The sequence below is a fragment of the Mobula hypostoma genome, chromosome 30 (assembly GCF_963921235.1).
Source record: "Mobula hypostoma chromosome 30, sMobHyp1.1, whole genome shotgun sequence".
Classification (NCBI taxonomy): Eukaryota; Metazoa; Chordata; class Chondrichthyes; order Myliobatiformes; family Myliobatidae; genus Mobula; species Mobula hypostoma.
In genome coordinates, this window is record NC_086126.1 from 2,328,968 (window position 1) to 2,342,845 (window position 13,878).

The window sequence follows — 13,878 nt, forward strand, 5'->3', positions numbered from 1 at the left end:
TTAATTGTTGCTTGTACTTTTTTTTTACTCTGAAGAACTGGGGGAGTTAAAGACAATAACATTTCTTGCCAGGAGGTGTGTGGTGCGCGTTAGCCTGTGTACAGTGGAGGTGTGTGGTGTGCGTTCGCCTGTGTACAGTGGAGGTGTGTGGTGCGCGTTAGCCTGTGTACAGTGGAGGGGTGTGGTGTGCGTTCGCCTGTGTACAGTGGAGGTGTGTGGTGCGCGTTAGCCTGTGTACAGTGGAGGTGTGTGGTGTGCGTTCGCCTGTGTACAGTGGAGGTGTGTGGTGTGCGTTCGCCTGTGTACAGTGGAGGGGTGTGGTGTGCGTTAGTCTGCATACAGTGGAGGTGTGTGGTGCGCGTTAGCCTGCATACAGTGGAGGTGTGTGGTGCGCGTTAGCCTGTGTACAGTGGAGGTGTGTGGTGCGCGTTAGCCTGCGTACAGTGGAGGTGTGTGGTGCGCGTTAGCCTGTGTACAGTGGAGGTGTGTGGTGCGCGTTAGCCTGCGTACAGTGGAGCGGAGAGGCAGCCTGACTGTGCTGAAGGTTCTGTGCCTGTCGCAACTTGCTGACTCTTGTGTGGGTTCCCAGAGGAGGCTCACGGCCACAGCCTCAGTTCAGCAGACAGCAGGGTAAACTTTGATACATTTATTATCAGAGTACATGTGTGCCACTGTATACAACCCTGAGATTCATTTTCTTACTCAGTAACTACAAAGAAACATGATAGAATCAGTGAATAACTACACACAAGTCAGACAAACAGCAAAAGGCAACAAACTGCAAATTCAATAATAAATAAGCAATAAACATCAAGAACACAAGTGTGTTCACTTCTGCAGGGAAAATCCTATTTCTTTTAGTCTCTTGAGCTGTGCATTTTGTGTTTTTTTTTGAACTGGGGGAGTTAACCACACGCTGCATCCGCAAAGCAAACAGCATTATGAAGGACCCCACACACCCCTCATACAAACTCTTCTCCCTCCTGCCGTCTGGCAAAAGGCACCGAAGCATTCGGGCTCTCACGACCAGACTGTGTAACAGTTTCTCCCCCCAAGCCATCAGACTCCCCAATACCCAGAGTCTAGGCTGGCACCCACACACACTCAGCTGAACACCACTTCACTGCCTTTGCAATTTTGCTCATTTCTTTCTCAATTCCTGCTAAAACATTGTTTACATTTACATCATTTATTATTATATTGTGATTTGTCCTTTACTGTGCCTATTGTTTTTATTATTGTACTGTCTTGCACTGTTTTGTGCCCTTTATGTAGTCCCCTGTAGGCCTGAAGTCTAATGTAGGTTTGTGTTCTCTCACATAGTCTAGTGTAGTTTTGTGTTGTTTCATGTAGTACCAGGGTCCTGGAGGAATGTTGTTTTGTTTTTACCGCGTACTGTACCAGCAGTTATGGTTGAAATGACAGTAAAAGCAACTTGACTTAAAGGCAATAGAATTTCTTGCAGGAAGGGGTGTGGTGTGCATTAGCCTATGTACGATGGAGGGGGAGCTGGGAGGCAGCCCGACCTGTGCTGAAGGTTCTTGTGACTGATGTGATTTTTACGCAGGTGCCGGCCGTCAAACGCTCCATCGTTTTGAAGAAGATCAAACCTCAGAAAAACGTAAGTGGAGAATGCTTATGTGAGTTTTTTTTATTTTTGGGTGGGGTGGAGTGTGACTGGGGTAATTTTATTTTAAATGTGTCATAGATTGACTTATTGTCGTAGACTGAGTTACAGTTTTGCCTTAGCGATGTCAGACTGACGTTTTGGTCTGATGTTGCCTTGGACTGGCGCTGGCATGGACTGACTGCCCAACTTCTTGGAGGAGGAGAGGGTTGATGGACGCTACAGCTGAGGGGACGTGCTCAGAGTTAGTCACACCGGACAGAAACAGGCCTTTAGTCCATGCCGACCAAGGTGTCTGTCTGACCCTGTCACCGTAGCCACGTTTGGATCCACGTCCCTACTGTCTTGTAGATGTTATTCTACCCACCCTCTCCCTCTTCCCCTGCCAGTTTGCCCCATGTACCAATGCGGGGAGGAATACGTTGCCCGCTTTCAACCTTTCTCTCCTCACCTTTAACCCATGTCCTCTAGTTTTCGGCTGAGCGAGGTAGTGGCAATTGGAGGCCATTTGTCGTCCCCCGCTCGCCCATCGTACGAGACCGGTAGCTGTCTCCTCGGGCAGGGAGATGGACAGTCCGGTTCATCTCTACAGATGCTTTCCAACATGCAGAGTCCCTGCAGCAGATTTTCTTTCTCACTCACAGTCCAGCAACTGGCGTTTCTGAATTAAATTTCTTCATCCAAGTGACTGACCGATTTGCCAGACAGCAGAGGTACAGGCCCTGGGCTCCATCTAAGCTTCATTTGCCCTCAGTTCTCCCATGTCTCTGCAAACCTGTCCTATCCATATCCAGGGTAGAGAAAGTTTAGAACAGGAGATCGTGCTGCAGGCCAATTCCAATTAAGCAGGGCGCCATGGAGCCCAGGTTGGGAACCCCTGTTTGGAGGGACGTGAGCCAGGCGCCGGCTCAGATAGACGTGGACCAATACTTGCTGCCCGTTACGCTGCTGGTGTTTAGAGCAGCTCTGAAGGCGCTCAGTCTCCGTCTGTCCATACCTTCACACTCGGGCGTAGATCCTTCTTTGCTGTTTCCGTGACAATTTTGTTTGACCAGTCAGGGTTGTTAGCCCCGAGCTGAACCCCTGGACCACTCTTGGTCTGGCCTCTGCCCTTTGACCTGTTTGGCGCGGGTGACCCGACCAAGAGCCAAAGCGTAAAACCCTGACTGCAGCCAACGCAGCTCTCTGGGTCACTGAGGCACACGAGCCCCCAACAAGGTTGTGGTCCCCTTGGATGGACCGATGCATAAATATCATCTCAAACCACAGGACCTGCCTCTGTCTGATATGACTCTGTAACCCCCGTGCGCATATCTCCTCAGCTGCAGTGCCGATCAACCCTTCCCTTCGCCGCGAGGTGAGGCAAAGTCAGTCCATTCCGAGTGCCCTTTAGATCTTGTTGATGTACCTGCCTCAGCTACTTCCTCTGACAGCTTGTTCGGTGCCCAGACGACCCTCTGGGTGAAGAAGTTTCCCCTCGGGTTCCTCTTGAGTCTCTTTCCTCTCGCCTTCAGCCTGTGTCCTCTGGTTACAGACGCCCCTGCACTGACGATAAAGTTTGTGATCATCCACCTGACGTGCTCACTTTGAGATTTTCATACATCTCTGCGAAGTCACCCCTCAGCCTGCGTTGCTCTTGGGGGAAGCTGTACCAGCACTTACAGACAAGATTGTTTAATGTACACAAGTGTAATGGGGAACAAGATCATTGTTACTCTGGGTCTGATGCAGCCCAAAAAAACACAATAAGACCATAAGATACAGGAGCAGAGGTAATGAATCTGCTTCGCCATTCAATCATGGGCTGATCCAATTCTTCCAGTCATCCCCACTCCCCTGCCTTCTCCCCATATTCTTTGATGCCCTGGCTAATCAAGAACCTATCTACCTCTGCCTTAAATACACCCAATGACTTGGCCTCCTCAGCCACTCCTGGCAACAAATTCCACAGATTTACCACCCTCTGACTGAAGTAATTTCTCCGCGTCTCTATTCTAAAAGGACGTCCTTCAGTTCTGAAGTTGTGCCCTCTTGTCCTGGACTCTGCCATCATGGGAAATGATTTTGCCATATCTAATCCGTTCAGGCCTTTTAACACTGGAAATGTTTCATTGAGGGCCGGCTGTTGGCACAACAACATCGGTGCCAGACCAGTCGGGTCCGCTCCCAAGTACGCCTTCCATCTGTGCCAGGTTGAGTGTCGAGATTGCAACTCGACCTCGTAAAATAAAGGGAAGATACTGAGACAATGTCTGTGTGAGGAGTGGCGACGGTCAGACAGTCAGACACAGTCACAGTCAGTCAGACAGTTGGTCAGTCTCTGTCTCTGTCTCTGTCTCCCCCTCCTCTCGGGCACGTGCCAAAAAAAAAGGAAATGTTTCCATGATATCTCTCACCCCCCCCCCCCCCATTGTATGTCCATAAGAGTAGAAAGTATGTCCATAAAATGACGCTAGGCAGAGGAGTGTCTGTACATAAGGTGACTGACAGGAAGTGATAAAGCAGTGGTGGTTGGGGTGGGGGGGGGGTGTTGATTAGCTTTACTGCTTGTGGAAAGTCACTTTCTGAGGCTGGTGGTCCCGACGCGGATGTTACATAGCCTCCTCCCTGATGGAGCCCTCCAGTCCCAGGAAAATCCCTGTGAACTTTTTCATGACAAACTTTGTCATTAAGTTTGTTCTGTCACAGCATATAGTGCAATACATTTAAAAACACTATAAATTGCTCGATATAGATGTGTTTCAAAGGGAGAGCAAAAGGTCCCGGTGGTGTTCGTGGTTCACCGTCCATTTCACAGTCCGGCGGTGGAAGGGAAGAGGCTATTCATGAAGCACAGAGTGTGTCTTCAGTGGTGGTTGGGGTCCATAATGAAGGGTGCTGCCTTTTCAAGGCGTCCTCGACGCTGGGGAGACTCGCACCCAGGGTGAAACTGGCCGAGTTCACAACCCTCTGCAGCGTTTTCTGATCTGGCCCCTCCATACCAGGGGGTGGTGTGACCAGTCAGGCTGCTCTCCGCGGTTTCCGGCCTCATCCTGCCGAGGTGTCAGATGAGTAAGTTTGGAATGGGAACTCTGCAATTTGCTCTCTCACCGCATCTCCTTACCTGCCCATCACTGCGCTCTCTGCTTCTCCTCCTCCTATCAGATTCCCCCTTCTCCAGCTCTTTATCTCCTTCACCAATCAACTCCCAGCTTTTTACTTCACCCCTCCCCCTCCCGGTTCCACCTATCACCTGCCACCTTGTACTACTTCCTCCCCTCTGGCCCCCTCCCCCACCACCACCTTATTCTCCCCCTCCCACTTTCAAATCTCTTACTTTCTCTTCTTTCAGTTAGTCCTGGCGAAGGGTCCCGGCCCAAAACGTCGACTGTACCTCTTCCTATAGATGCTACCTGGCCTGCTGCGTTCACCAGCAACTTTGATGTGTATTGCTTGAAATTCCAGCATCTGCAGATTTCCTCGTGTTTCCGTTTTTAAAACCTCCTTATTCTGACTTCTTCCCCCTTCCTTCCCAGTCCTGCTGAAGGGTCTCTGCCTGAAATGTCGGCTGTTTTCCTCTTTTCCATAGATGCTACTTGACCTGCTCAGTTCCTCCAGCATTTGTGTGTGCTCCAGCATCTCCCGATTTTCTTGAATTTGCTTTTAGAAAACCCCCAGCACAATACAGGCCCTTCAGCCCGCGAAGTATTGGCTTTGTAGGAGAAGTGGTCAGGGGCTGGGCAGCTTTGAGTTGAGAGATCTCTCCGCAAGCCATAATGCCTGGAGATGTTTAAAACAGATTTCCACTTCTGCTGTGACTTGGCCAATTAAGGTTTCTCACTGTCTGAGGAAGTATCCAGTGGCAAAATTCATTCTGAGTCTGAGGAGATGTGACGTGTCACCAAAATCACTAGCAAATTTCTACAGACGTAGGTGCAAGAGTATTGCCCTGCTGTTTTACTCGTGAACTGGTTATACTAAGTGTTAGTGCGTGGCCAAGTGGTTAAGGTGTTCATCTCGTGATCTGAAGGTCGTTATTTCGAGCCCTGGCTGAGGCAACGTGTTGTGTCCTTGAGCAAGGCACTTAACCACACATTGCTCCGTGACGACACTGGCGCCAAGCTGTATTGGCCCTAGTGCCCTTCCCTTGGACAACATCGGTGGCGTGGAGAGGGGAGATTTTCAGCATGGGCAACTGCTAGTCTTCCATACAACCTTGCCCAGGCCTGCGCCCTGGAAACCTTCCAAGGCGCAAATCCATGGTCTCATGAGACTAACAGATGCCGATATAGGTTATACTAAGTGTAATGGATGAAACTAACCAAACTCTTGTCTTGTCCAGCTCACTCCAGGCACATCTACAGCCCCAAGGCGAAGCCCTCGGGTGAGTATGCACCTCCTTCCCTCCCTGACCCGGTCCTCAAGTGACCCCAGTGGCTGCGAAACAGAGATCTGGGAATACATAATCCCTTGAAAGTGGCGTCATGGGTGGACAGGGTTGTACAGAAAGCTTTTGGCACACTGGACTTCGTGCATCAGCTCATTGACTACAGGAGTCGGGCTGTTACGCTGAAGTAATGGAAGACGTTGATGAGGCCAATGTGGAGTATTGTGCAAGCAGGCTTTTTCCACTGAGGTTGGGTGGGGCTACAACTATAGGTCATAGGTTTGCGTGAAATGTTTAAGGGGAACCTGGACTTCACTCAGAGCGGTGGGAGTGTGGAAGTGCAGGACGCAGGTTCGATTGCAACACTGAAGAGAAGTTGGATGGGAGGTGTACGGAGGGCTGTGGTCCTGGTGTGGGTCAGTGGGACTAGACAGAACAATCATTTTACATGGACTAGATGGGCCGAATGGCTTGTTTCTGTGCTGTACTTGTCTATGTTGAGGGGCAATAGTTTCTCGAATCCCGTTCGATGAAACAGAAAGACAAAAATCCCAATGATCTGCTTTGAACTACAGTGCTGTGTTTATCAGGACAGGACAGCATTAAAATGCTTACCTGGGTGTGCACGGGCCCCTCTTACAGCAGCACACCTCCCGTTCTGCCGGTCCGCGGCACTGCTCACGACCAGCACGACAGCAAGGCCCTGAAAAACTGCCCAAAGCTCCCCTTCGCTGCAGCACATCTCCACCTCAATCTGAGGAGCCGTTGGCGACCAGTCGGTCAGCGAGGCCTCACAAAATTGCCCTAAGTGGATAAATACTGTACATCGCATGACGGCAAGGCACCAGGTCAGAACCCATCCTCACTTGTCACCACTGTCCCAACCCCCTTCACCACTCTCACAGTTGCAAACAGCGTTCTGTTGTGTTCCAGGTGAGCGTATAAAGATTAACCCTTTGACTCAATGGTTAACAGGCAGGACATGTTGCCAGCTCTGGTTCAGGTCTGCAGCTTTTGTTATGCTTGGTGGGGTGGGGAGAGAAGTCTGAAGGGAAGTCGGTTATCACTTAATGTCAGAGAGAATATATACAGTATACAACCTGAGATTCTTACTCTTCACAGACATCCACGAAACAAGAAACCCCAAAGAAATGAATGATGGTGATATCAGAACCCCAAAGCCCCCACCTCCTCCCAATGCATCATCAGCAGAAACATTGACCCTCCCCCTACTTGTGCCACCCCACCCCCAACCCCTCCTTACCGTGCAATCATCTGTAAACACTTCCCAACAGACCTTGATCTAGAATCCGTCAAAATCTACAGCCCATCCCAACACTCTGCTGTCCCAATGTTTCACGACACTTCAGTCGGCGAGGAATCTGGTCGTCTATGGGGCCGCTCCCCGAAGGCACACGTCTTCCAGGCTGCTCCTGGCACAGCAAGTCTGAGAAGCCAGCTGTAACTACAGATCGAGACCCCGACAGAACCCAGCCATGTGGAAGAGGTTACATTGGGACCAAGGCATTTTGTCCCAATTAGCTGAAGTTCCATAGAAATAGTTAAAATGGTGTTTTTTTTTTTAATACACAAACTACTGCTTAACTGAGTAACAAATTGTGTATTTAAATGAAAAACATAACAAACTGGAACACTACCAAAAGTCTACAGTACTATAAAACTTAGTTCCTAATATTGATTGATTGGAGGAATTCGGCATCCGCTGCTGTATTCTTTCTGATTGACTGTAAACGAACAAATTCAATGCAGACACATAGTACAAAGAATGGACTGTCTTCGTACAATGCTTTCCAAATCTTCATTTTCATTGTAACATTTGGAGTTGATACCTTCAAATTCTTCATAGTATTTAACTTGTTGAAGAAGCGAAATCATTTCATTTTCATTTCCAGCCGTTTCTGGCATCTCCAAGCCTGAATGCTGGAAACCGCAATGAGCAAAGCGAGCTCTGAGTTATCTTGCTGCTTATTTCTTGCCAACCATCAGTGCCAAAAATCACTACTTTTTGAACACAAATACATGTAACTGACGCTATTTAAAAGCCGTTTGCTCTAAGCATTGGCGTGGCGCCGAAGTCCACCTCTCGTGTGTGCTTCTGACGCTAGTTGGAAACTGCTTGGCAACAGTCTCCCGTCCCAATTAATCAGCATAGTGTCCCTAATAAATAAAGGGAATCCCGGCTGTTTTCCTGATTAACTGGAGTCCTCTGGTCTTGTATAGCAACATGTTTCTGTGGCTTTGCAAGGGCATTTTGTGCCTCACGAGCCTGATGGAATTCTCTGAGGTGGTGTATATGGTTTTTAGTAAGTCGTACCACAAGGTTCATTCAGCAAGACAGGAGGTGTGGGGTCCAGCGAAACTTAGCTGTGTGGATTCAGAATTGGCTTGCCCAAATAAGGCAGAGGGTGGTGGCATACTGAGCGTGTTCTGCCCGGACGTTGGTGGCCACTGGACGTTATGTTAACCCTTGTGTCTGGATGAGGAGGTGGTCAGCAGCCTCGAACGTCGTGAGTGCCCCCCTCCCTCCCTCCCTAACGCGCTGTTCCGCAACCGGGGTGACGGTCTGCTCCCTCCCACAGGTCCATGCCGAGGCCATGAAGGAGAACGTGTGTCAGGTCTCCCCTGGGCCGGGGGCTGAGGCTGAGCCACCTCCCCCGCTGCCCGTCACCACCACCCCCTCCGCCGAGGACCCTGAAGTGCCGCCGCGCGACCCAGACCTGGTGATGTCCCAGAAGGTGCGGCGTTCCTACAGCCGGCTGAGCCCGTTCGGCACGCAGGCTGGCAATGCCAGTGACGGCTCCGGCTCCGACACCTCCACCCCCAACCAGTGGCACCCGGCGCGCCGTTCCTTCTTCGGCTTCGAGAGGCTCCTGGCCACCGAGGCCCTGCCGGCTGTCTCGCCGGTGAAGCCCGTCAACCCGCGGGAGAAGCCGTCGGCCCCGCTCCTGTCGCCGGGCGCCATTCCTGGTGTGGCCGCCGCCAAAGAGAAGAAGAAGAAACGGAGGGTAGTTGAGATTGAGGTGAGTCCGCCGTGCGATCCTTCCTCCGACCTGTGATGGCTGGACTGCCTCGATTCATCAACGATCCCTCCCCCACCCTCTGATCCCACCTGCCAGTTAAAAACGAGCAAAACCATTCTCTCTCTTGGTTAAATCGGCATCCTGCTCTGTTTCCGCTTCTGGCAACACCAGTCAGCCCAGTCCCTGCCATCCCTGGGTGTCCGTAAGAGTGACGTCCGCTTTGATTTGATGCAAACAGCTCGCTTCACTCTACAAGACATGTAAAGCTAACCTTTCTTTCGCAAACCTCCCAAACTGGTGTGGGCAGATGCTGCGAGTTTACCTGGCCTGAGTTCTCGCCCAGTGTCAGGGAATTTTTAATTCACCAGACTTCGTGGCCAATTTTTTATTTTAGCATGATATCACAGAGTGTCCACATGTGTTGAACTCTGAGTAGCAGATAAGTGAGCAAACCTGTACCCGCCCCCCCCCCCAAGATGTCAAAGTTTTGACAATCCAGAGACTCTTTTGATTTGGTGGCATCTTTGTCCGCACTTAACCTTGTTTTGCCCCAAGGAGGGGTATTGATGCCTAACACTATAATCTTAGTTATGTAGATTCACAACTTAATTTAAAAAATACAGGATGCCCACAAGGTCAGAACGCTTCAGCAACACACAGATCTTCTAACCCTATATTGGAAATTGTTGTCCACACCCTAGACGTGTAAAGTTTTTTGGAAATGCTCGCAGAGGTTGGGAGAGTCTCAGTAATTCTCTACCCCCCGCCCCCGGGGATGTTGGTGGGGAGGTGGTGACCAGACCATTGGAAGAGGAGGTAGATACCTAAAAGATTAGCTTGATTTGTCACTTGTACAGCCCTGTGCAAAAGTCCTGGGCGCACGCGTATGGTTAGGGAGCCTAAGAGTTTGCACAATACTGTACATCGAAACATACAATGATATTTGTCGTTTGCTTCGGTGACCAACACAGCCTGAAGATGCTAACCACTACACTCCCGTGCTGTCTCCCCCCCCACCCCTCAATTCAGTGGGCTCAGAATTCACTATTCAGCATGTTTCATTGAAATCCACCCTCGTTCTTTTTGAACTCCAGTGAGTACAGGCTTCAAATGCTCCACTTTCATTCCCAGAATCATTCTTGTGAACCTCCTCTGGGCCCTCTCCAATGCCAGCACGTCCTTTCTAAGATGAGGGACCCCAAAACTGCTCTCAGTACTCCCGACTGCGGTCTGACCAATGCCTTGGGTCTGGCGAAACATAAGTGTATGCTTCCATCCCTGCTTGTCCATGTGCCTCTCAGACAGCCTGTTTAAACACATCTGTTGTGCAGTATCCACTACCATCCCCGTCCTGTAGCCTGTCCCAGGCTCCTACCTCCCTCCTTATATAAACTGAAACTTTCCTGGCACATTTTCTTAAACTTCCACCATCTCACCTTTAATGTATGCCCTCTAGTGCTGGTCTTCCCCACGCTGGGGAAACAGACTATCTATCCCTCTCGTATTCAATACATGTGGCATTAAATATTTTACCGTGGGTGGGGGGGAGACACTACCTGTCTACGCCTCTCATAATCTTAAATCTCTATCAGGTCTCCCCTCAGCTTCAGTCACTCCAGAGAAAACAACCCAAGCTGTCCAGGCTCTTGTTATAGCATGTGCTCTCTAAACCAGGCAGCAGCCTGGTGAACCTCCAGCATTCAACATTTGGGGAAAGGACCCTGAACCTTCTGCTTGATCTATGCCCCTCACGATCTCATAAACCTCTATCAGAGAAAACAACCCAACCTCGTTCCACCTCTCCTCACGAGCCGGGCCCTCGGGTGAGCCCTCTCTGCGCTCTCGAAAGCCCCCGGACCCTTCCTGTACCAGCGGCGTATGTCCCGCTGTGCCACTGTTTCTCACTAATGCGATGCCCTGCCCTGCCCTGCCTTGCAGAAGTCGGTGCTGGATGAGTGGGCAGCACAGATGAATGCCAGCTTCGAAGAGGCCGAACGCTTCGATCTCGTGGTGGAGTGAAGTGGATTCCGATGTTCTTCCTCAAACTGCGCACGGTCGGCTGTGAGCCGAGCAGACACCTTTGTGGATATAAAAACTGGGTTTTGCAGTAAATCGCACGTGAACCTGCCTCCAAGATTACCGCAGCTACACAGAACCCTTTGCCCTGTAGAGTAGGAGTGTAGAGGACTGAGGAGATTCTTGTGGGGACTTTTGCTGGGGATTTCTGTTCTGTGGGGCAACTGACTATGTAATTGCACGCTCTACCCAAGCCAGTGTGCCTGATTAAGCATCCCTCTACCCTCCGGGCTCCCAGTGTGGTTGTTCACATGCTCTCCGCTCTCCATTCTGGTAGGGTCTTTCACCTCCTGAAACCCATCCTACTAGCAGGGTGGTCAGGATCTGTGGCCAGACCTAACACTCTCCATTTCCCTATCAGCTATTGCTTCCCACCACCCCCGAGCGATCACTGGCAGCATCCCCACCTCCCCACTGAAGTTTATGAGAATCCCACCGATGATTTAATTGCAGATGATCTTCCCTTCCATCTTTCCCCTTCTCGCCTCTTTCCGATGCATTTTGTTCTCAAGGAAGTGTTTTTCCTTTGATCAATCATCGGGGGGGGGGCAAGAGAATTAATTGTAATTGTGATCTCAGTATATTAGAAAATTAATATGTGCAGCAGTACATTTATATATATTTTTTAAAAAAATCAAAGTGAGAGAAATCTGTGGTAAGATGATGGAAATGACTGGGTAATTGCTAAAGTAGGTTATTATTGTGCTGGTGTTATCTCAGACAGTGTTGGTCCCACTCTAGTTGTTACGTTTGCTGAGGCTGTCGTTGTGTTTTACAGTTGACGCAGTGCAGATTCACTCCGTCTGACTCTGTCTTACTCGCTGTTAAATGCAGTCAACTCTGCCCGCTCTCCCTCTCGGTCCTGTGTGCGTGTCGGCTGCAGCCCCCTACAGTACGACCACGTGGTGACGTTAACACTCAGCGCAAGGTGGCTTTCCACTGTGGGATATAACGTCAGTGTCGCAAAACTCGCCCTGGATTGAATAACCGTGCGTGCCAGGGTCTGTGCGGGTGTGGTAGATGAGGGTCCGAGTATGTTGCTGAGTCAGGAATGTGTGTGGGTGCAAGTCAGGTGTGTCGCTGTGAGTCGAGTGTGTTTGCGTTTGGTGTGAGTTGTGTATCTGAGTCAAGTGTGTCAGTGTAAGTTGGGTCTGTGTGTTCAGGTGAGTATGTATCTGCGAGTGTGAGTGTGTCAGCTGTGTGTTCGTGTGAATTTGCTTTTTACGAGAGTTTGCTGTCAGGTTAACAGTGGGGGGGAACCTCTGGCGGTATCAGTGGTCTTTTGGGGAAACACCTGGGATGTTGGCAGCTGTGTGTGTGTTTGATTCCTGGGTACTGTGGATGAGATGTGGGTTCTTCGTTCCTATGGCGTGGACGTTCTTGTCACTGTCCAGAGCAGGGGCCCCCGTGGGTGAGCGTTAAAAGTGTGCACGCCAGTCCCTCGCTTCCAGTTCAACAGTGTGAGGGGTGGGCCTGTCCCTCCAGTAATCAAGATGTTCGATAAAACAAATCCATCTATTGCTTTGATGTCTGCTTGAATTGAACTGAAATCTCCCAGATGATTACTAACCTCGATTATTTTAAGACAGAACTACAGGTTTAATTTGGCAGAGACTAAATGAACATTTTACACCCACCAGCCTGTACTGAAGGGCTGGTGTGGGGTTATACATAGATGCCACGTTTTCCTGAAACAGTCCTACTGGTTTGGGAAAGTCCTCTGCACTCAGTACGAATAGAAGTAGCTTGTGTTGTCTGTCTGGATCTCTGGTCTCGCGGGCATAGTGCCATCTCTGAGCAATGCTACGCAAGGTCCGTTTTTATGTTTGATAATGATGATTGTATTTGGATTTCTAATTTGTTGATTAAGTAACCAATAAATGGTTAAAAATACCCTTGCAGACAGTGCTTTGCAAACCTGGCCCCAATAAACACTGTACCTCAACGCACACCGACAGTTTACTCCCCTCATTCTATGCTGCCTGACCTGCTGAGTTCCTCCTGCACTTTGTGTCTGTGAGTGTGGGGTACTTCAACTCATGTTGGGTTACATAGAACATAGAAAACCTACATCACAATACAGGCCCTTCGGCCCACAAAGTTGTGTCAAACATGTCCCTACCTTAGAAATTACTGGGGTTACCCATAGCCCTCTATTTTCCTAAGCTCCATGTGCCTATCCAAAAGTCTCTTAAAAGACCTATCATATCCGCCACCACCACTGCTGGCAGCCCATTCCAAGCACTCACCACTCTCTGCTCACCCCTGACCTCTCCTCTGTACTTGCTCCACAGCACCTTAAACGTGTCCTTTTGCGGCAACCATTTCAGCCCTGGGAAAAAGCCTCTGACTATCCGCACAATCAATGCCGCTCATGTTATACACCTCTATCAGGGCACCTCTCATCCTCTGTCGCTCCAAGGAGAAAAGGCTGAGTCCACTCAACCCATTCTCATAAAGCATGCTCCCCAATCCAGGCAACATCCTTGTAGATCTCTGCACCCTTTCTATGGCTTCCACATCCTTCCTGTAGTGAGGTGACCAGAACTGAGCACAGTACTCCAAGTGGGGTCTGACCAGGGTCCGATATAGCTGCAACATTACCTCTTGGCTCCTAAATTCAATTCCACGATTGATGAAGGCCAATGCACCGTATGCCTTCTTAACCACAGAGTCAACCTGCGCAGCAGATTTGAGTGTCCTATGGACTCAGACTCCAAGATCCCTCTGATCCTCCACACTGCCAAGAGTCTTACCATTAATATTAT

At 49.9% G+C, this 13,878-nt stretch overlaps 1 protein-coding gene across 1 annotated transcript in view; it reads left to right on the forward strand.

The window, feature by feature from the left end:
* Positions 1-13,252, forward strand: part of cdca5 (cell division cycle associated 5) — a 20,476-nt gene extending 7,224 nt beyond the window's left edge. The window contains exons 4-7 of the mRNA XM_063036189.1: positions 1,568-1,621; positions 5,949-5,990; positions 8,594-9,034; positions 10,973-13,252. Of these exons, the coding sequence (XP_062892259.1) occupies positions 1,568-1,621; positions 5,949-5,990; positions 8,594-9,034; positions 10,973-11,053 (618 nt within the window). The 3' untranslated portion in view covers positions 11,054-13,252. The remainder of the gene's footprint in view (positions 1-1,567; positions 1,622-5,948; positions 5,991-8,593; positions 9,035-10,972) is intronic.
* The last annotated feature ends 626 nt before the right edge of the window (positions 13,253-13,878 follow it).